Genomic DNA, 6,939 nt, shown 5'->3' on the forward strand with positions numbered 1-6,939 from the left:
TATCATACATACACAGCAGACTTGTCATCTGAATTGCGTCTTTGTTTTATATCTATACTATTTTATTTGTTAAGCATTTGCTAAACATGGTGTGGAACCTTATTGCCCTGAAGTGCTCACAGTCTGATAAAAGTCCTTAGTCTATACATTTTCTTGGTGCATAATAATATCTGGATCCAAAATGCTGAATGTGTGAAACCTTTGATCTTTTGGCAGGTTCAGTTTAATGTGCAGCTTTCAAAAACTAATAAAACTTCAGACATTCAGCCAGGATTTTCTATTGCAACTGGTCATTCAACAAATATAGAAAAGTGAGTATCCTGATAATTGTGTCCATAGAAATTATTTTGAGGCCCGATTTTCAGAGACACCTCAGCCCAGCCTTTCTAAAATTGTTGGAAATTTTTTTCCAAAACAGTTTTTTTTATGCCCAAGTTCGTGAATACATATTGTATTATGTTCAAGTGAGCATGCACAGACTTACTCACAAAATAAACCTGTATTTTAGAGGCTGCTTTTGAAAATGTGGTCTTCTGTCCAAGTGTCTTTGGAAGTAATTTTTTTGTTTTATGAAGAGTTCTGAAGAAGCCATATTACATTTCTAGTGAAATATTAAATTCTCTTGTTTGCAGATTTACCTATCTCCACAACAACAACAAAAGGCTTGTTCAGCTGTCAGTCAGTGCCTTTTTAAAGTAGTCTAATTTTTTCATTATTCAGCTCTCCTGGGATACACTACACAAACCAAACTTTGTCAGACAGCACTAGTGACTTTAAACATGGCTGTACCTAACCCCATATTGCGACAATTCTGTTCTTCAGTGGAGTTCCACAATAGCAGTGATATTGGTATGTGGGAGTATCAGCTTAATGGGGGGCCAGCTACTCTGGAAATGGATGCCATAGTGACCTGAAAAATGGAGTGAAGGCAATGAGTGTTTGTTTGTCAATATGCTGACTGCCCTAGCAAGTCTGGCTAGTGATGGCATTCAAAACCTATTGCTTAAAGTGATGTGACTGTAATAATTCCATTTGCAGATGACATCTGGTTTCTTTATTCCAGTTTACCAGGGTGGTGCTGGAGTGTACCAAGAGTGGGTGGTTTTAGAAATCATACAATGAAGGAGGTAGGCCCAGTGGGATGAGTAAGTGAAAACATTAAGCTCTGGCTGCACTGCATATCTTAACTGCATTTAACCAGTTAATTACATGGTCAATCCCAGTTATAGCACTAAAGTGTCTTAGGCTGGCAAATGTCTTCCTGAAACAAATTTTGCAAACTGTTTTTGTGATGTAGATAGGACCTCCTCTAACTGTATCTTTTAGCTCAGTTGGCTCTACTTTCCAGCTCTCCACTGCTCTGTAGGGGATGTCCCAGAATGCATTGCTCTGTCTGTGCCCTTTGGGAATGCTTTCTTCTTCTGAATCTAAGAAAGCACTGATCCAAAGACCTCTTGGCACTGTTATAAATGTGGCTGAACAAACCTGGTTGGCATGTGGTTTTGAGGTGGAAAACGCTGCCATGCAGACTGTCATATTTTTGTTGTAACTGGGCTGGATGAGTGTCAGACTGGTTACAAGAACAGTTGTTTGCTGTGTAGACATGGCTGGAATATTGAATCTATATAAAAGTTATGAAATAAAATGTAAACATTTTATGTAGTACTACGTAAACTTAACTTTGAGTAATTGTCCATGTAGATCCCACACTAGGTATCCATGCATGCGAAATCAGAATCTTTGAGCAGTGTCCATTGGAGCTGTGCCTGGCACTCATTATGTTTTCGTGCCTTCCCCATCTGACGGCAGAGCAGTCCCATCCATCCCTCTTAGTGCTTGGCAGTTTGCATCACCGCCATTGCTGTTATAATGGATTCAAAGCTCTTAGGCTTGAACTCCCTGTTCTTTGTGCGATGGACTCATTCCCTGCAGAGACAGACATATAGCCATTGTTTATTCCAGGGATCAGCAACCTTTCAGAAGTGGTGTGCCAAGTCTCCATTTATTCACTCTAATTTAAGGTTTTGCATGCTAGTCATACATTTGAACGTTTTTAGAATGTCTTTCTATAAGTCTATAATATATAACTAAACTATTGTTCTATGTAAAGTAAATAAGGTTTTTAAAATGTTTAAGAAGCTTCATTTAAAATTAAATTAAAATGCAGAGTCCCTGGATCAATGGCCAGGACCTGGACAGTGTGAGTGCCACTGAAAATCAGATTGCATGCCAGAGGTTGCCTACCCCTGGTTTATTCTGTTTAAGCAGAAGCCCCTTGTTTGACAGTTGTGCTAGCTGCTTGTCAAGACAGAGAAAATCCAGGGTCAGTTGGCTAAAATTACTACTTCTAGAGCAGTCTGAAGGGCACTTCAGACCCAGAACAACAGGTATGAGGCTCTTCCACCTCTGAGTCCCAGTCAGTCAGCACTTCTGTAAGCCAGAATGCAACTCTTTAAGACCAGTACCAGTAAGAGATCTGATAGGCTATCCACAACTGCCAGAAATCAATTTGGCACCAAAGGCTGGTACTGCCTCCAAGGTAAGATAAATTGGAACACTGAACCAAACATATTTCCAGGCATCCATCTATCGTGGGATCTAAATATCCTCACAGGTCTCATGAAGTCCCCCTTTAAACTCTTCTCTGAATGTACTCTCACTACCTTACTCTCAGATTGCTTTTTTGGTGGTCATTACATAAGCCAGGTGGGGGAGTGAACTTCCATCCCTCAGGGCTCATCCCTCTCCCTTATTATACTGTTTCATCGTGATGCCAAACAGTGTGCCTGGACCTGGCTTTGAGATAAGATGCCAAATTGGGAAAGGCATTGTTTAGTGAGTGAGCTAGGACTACTCATTCCCGCCTTCCAGATGAGGTACTGCTGGCCAGTGACTTAGAATGGGATCCACATGGACAAATAATTGAAGAAAGAACCTGTGGTTCTTATGTTTTTTCTGAGTAGCTCCCACAAGCACCCTCCATTCTTGCTCCTTGGAGTCTCCTCTAGATGAGAATCTGGATTAGTGAAAAACTGGAGGGATTGTTGTGGCCGCCCTGCCACTTGTACCCCCATCTGAGGGAATATATGCTGGGTACAGGCATGATCCCAACAAACACTGCTGTTCAGATTAGTCTTGCATGCACCATCGACTAAAATCTCAAAAGTACCACACTTACTGCAAGGTAAGTAACCATTACAGTGCTATTGTTTTAGCTCCTGCATTGATGATATGGTAAAAATAAGTATTTGAGATGTCTTTTAGGTTGCAGTTGCTTCAATCGGTCTTAATCTCTTTGAAGGGCCTTTATTTTGGGCCCTGAAGTATATTATGAGTGAGCTTTACTGCATCAAAAACACAAGTTTACAAAATTAGGTAAGTGTTAAGTTTTTCTATTTTAAGCATGATTCTATTTTCTTTTGGTTAGTGGTGAGAATTTGGGATTGGAATTGAAATATTTAAAGAAAAGAGAAGACAGCATTCCTTTACGAGGTCTCAGCCAAAATACATTTAACTCCTCAGGTAGGAAGGGCAGTAGTTCCATGAAAGTAAACAAATCTCTTATTTCAAAATGCTTTCTGCTTTAAGAAGGTGCTACTTGTACCCCACAGAAATTAAGTGTTTTTCCCCCTATTTGCAGAATATCCAAAATCCTCCACATCAACAAAAACACTAACTTCATCAAAACCCGGAATACAGTCTACAGCCTCTGCTTACTTCCCTGGATTGCAAACAACATAATCATTAGATGAAATCTTTTATTTTATCAACGATCGAAGATTTTGGATGGCTTTTAATTAAGATACTAAATACAATTATTACCCCTTAAATGTCAGTCAAAATGTTATAGTAACTGTTTAAAATGAGTTAACTTTACCATACATTTGTATAATCTTTGGCTTTTGTGAAGAAAGCACATTCATTTACATAAATATCAGTATAAAATTCCAACCAGAAAAGTAAAACGTGGAGGGGAAAAATATTAACTACTTTAATCACATGAAGATATTATGCTACAAAACGATTGTTTAGAAATGACCATTTATAAAATGAGGCAAAGCCTTTTAAAGGTTTATAAATGGTTATGGAGCAACAAGACCCCCCAGAGGAGTTTTTGTGTAGTAAACAACCTATTTTAATCTTTCCCCTTGCCAGAAATCCAAACTAATGATATTGCTAATAGTTCTATCATTGTGCTGAAACTCGTCCTGCTTGGAGTTTCTCCTTGAAAATACCTAGTAACTTTAGGATCTCGTTCCTGGAAAATGCACAGCAAGCTCTGAAGTCAGTGGTAGTTGTGTTGGGCAGTTTCCTGATACAGCAAACTTCTTTTCCCAAGTTATTCCTACATCGGTTTGGAGTTGGTTTCTATAGCATTTTGAACTTACTACCCTGGACTCCTTAGCCCCTAAAGCAACACTTGTGCCAGGATACTAGTGTAATGACCCAGGTCCGCTAAGACCAGGTGGTGCATTATAGTCTCCTTGTACAGGATTTTGGCAGTGTGACTGCATTATTCCACCAGTCACACTCCATGTATGGATGAAATATAGACACTGGCATTCATCTCTAGAGAACATTTCTGTAACATGCAGCAGAATGTGGAGTATCTTTCATGGGCCTGTCTGTTGAGTTGACCTGCTACCTATGGAACACTGTTTCCTGTCAGGGTATGTCTGTACTGCAATCTCCGGGTGTGGTTGAAATCTAAGTAGACGTACCTGAACTAGCTTTAATGTAGCTAGTTCAAATAAGAGAGCAGTGAAACTGCTTCACTCTGGACTAGCTCCACAAGTAATTACTCAAGATTCTGGGAAGGCCTGTACAGCCCCCACAGAAGCACCTGCTGCTGCAGCACCTTCACTGCTCCAGTACCCAAACTGGCTTGATTGGGAATGTCTACTTGAGCTATAATCACAACCTGTAATTGCAAGTACAGGCATATCTTCAGAAGCTCAGTTACAAGAATGTAAGGGTCAAAGGGGTGAGCACTTTGCTTCTGGCCTATGACTCATGCAAATTTCTTAAATTGGAAGCATATTACATTTTGTAAATGTAAGAGCTGAAGCATTATGGAATCAGTGATGTTCCTAATAGAGACACTTCCTAGCTTTAAAATTATGCAGGACATTTATTTAATATAGGTTTCAGGTGGTTTCTTTCTTTGGCTTGGAAATTGCTTTCTTAAACCAACTACTTTTTTACATATTCATATACTTGTATGCAGATTTATATCTTGTGGATCACTAGTCAAATATTTAAATTAGCTATTTAAAAATGAGATCCTAAATACTTACCTTAGTAAAAGCACACAACTGAGTTATGGCTACAAATTTCACATCTTGTCACAGCCCCTGGTTTTTTTTTTTCCTCTCTCTCCATAGAAGATTCCCCATACAATGGGCTAGTTTGTAATACACTGGAAATTACAACCAAGTATCTGAACTACTGTCTTGTTCCAATAATTTTATGAAGCATTAGACAGAACATATGGAAACCATTTCATATTCTACTACTGTAATCAAAGATGCCTTCACTGGTGACTACAGTGGTGTACAGAACATATTAAGTAAATTTAACTGTACTTACCACTTAGGCTGGGGTTCATTGGTGGAATCTGGAATTAAGTAAATTTCTCCATCTTATATGAACCATATTCTAATATCAAACTAGTAATTTAAAATGACAGTACAATTATAGGGAATTTTCCAATAATATCTTGGACTCAATTTATGCCCCTAGCTCCTACAATTCTGTAATATATTGTATCAGAATCTACTCTTTCCCTTAATGTTTGAGTGGCTAATCATCCTAATTTTGCACATTACTGTCCAAATGTATAGTAAACATATCTTGGAGTGTAAAATGTGTATATTTGTTTATAATCAATTTGTATTAATGTGTGTGTGTGTGTGTGTGTGTGTGTATATATATATATATATATAGTTGCTTTTGGAAATGTGTATGTTAATGGAAATATTAAAATGGTTTCAGTAAAAAGATGTTTCTGGTCAGCTACAGTGGACTAACAGTTAAGTGGAAACATATTGGGGAGGGAAGAGAGGTTTCACTCACTCAAATATTTTAAAACCAGAATTAGAGCAAAGTTATTTCACTACAGTCCAGACCAGAAAGTAGTACCACTCTACCAGACAGAGCTTCATGGCCCACTTATCAAGCTACATAGTCCAAAAATTTAGGATTTACAGAAGCTGCTCAGAACAGATAACTGAATATTTTTAGAAAATGACTAGATACTTTCACACAATGCTGTAGTATTAGAAATCAGTATGAAACTTGAACTGGGGCCTAGATCTTTCAAAGGAACTTAGATGGTATGGCACCTTGCTGCCCAGTGGCATTCAGAGCCCAGCATCCAGATGCCCTACACAATGCCTGGGGAAAGTTTGAGGATTTACATCTTAAGCACCTGTCAGCTAAGCAAGATTAATTTACTGTCACTGTTTGGTGGTGGTACAGGATGGCCATGACAAATTGTTTCACATTATCCCCTTTAAGACTTTAAAAACCCAAAACACTTACCTCAGCCAGTTAGACCCAAGAGCAAGATGCCTGCACAGTTGCTAATTATACAAAATAAATGCTCAAAGCAGCTTAGTAGCAATTTAAATGAATGAACAGTACATTAAAGTATTATACTGGTGGCTTTTTCTTTTAAAAAAGTAGCAGGAACTTCTAGGGGTAAAAAGCTATATGCATAAAAGCTGGAGGGCAGGGTGGTTGGTGATCATGCAGCCTGAAAAGTTAGAGGCCAAACTTGGATTGTGCACTACAGCCTAAGTCCATCTATTTGCATTTGGTCAGAGCTACACTCATGTGTAAGACTTTTTTAATATCACTTGTACACAGAATGTAATCACTGAAATTGATTCCTCCATGTTAAAGAGGCAGGTATTTTAATGGTGATAAAGGAAGAGC

General features: G+C 38.5%; 1 protein-coding gene across 1 annotated transcript in view; it reads left to right on the forward strand.

Annotated features, from left to right (window-relative positions):
- The window catches only part of SASS6 (SAS-6 centriolar assembly protein), a 34,052-nt gene extending 28,140 nt beyond the window's left edge, over positions 1-5,912 (forward strand). The window contains exons 15-17 of the mRNA XM_054037087.1: positions 217-311; positions 3,428-3,522; positions 3,641-5,912. Coding sequence (XP_053893062.1) covers positions 217-311; positions 3,428-3,522; positions 3,641-3,741 — 291 coding nt within the window. The 3' untranslated portion in view covers positions 3,742-5,912. The remainder of the gene's footprint in view (positions 1-216; positions 312-3,427; positions 3,523-3,640) is intronic.
- The last annotated feature ends 1,027 nt before the right edge of the window (positions 5,913-6,939 follow it).

The sequence above is a fragment of the Malaclemys terrapin genome, chromosome 8, assembly GCF_027887155.1.
Source record: "Malaclemys terrapin pileata isolate rMalTer1 chromosome 8, rMalTer1.hap1, whole genome shotgun sequence".
NCBI lineage: Eukaryota > Metazoa > Chordata > Testudines > Emydidae > Malaclemys > Malaclemys terrapin.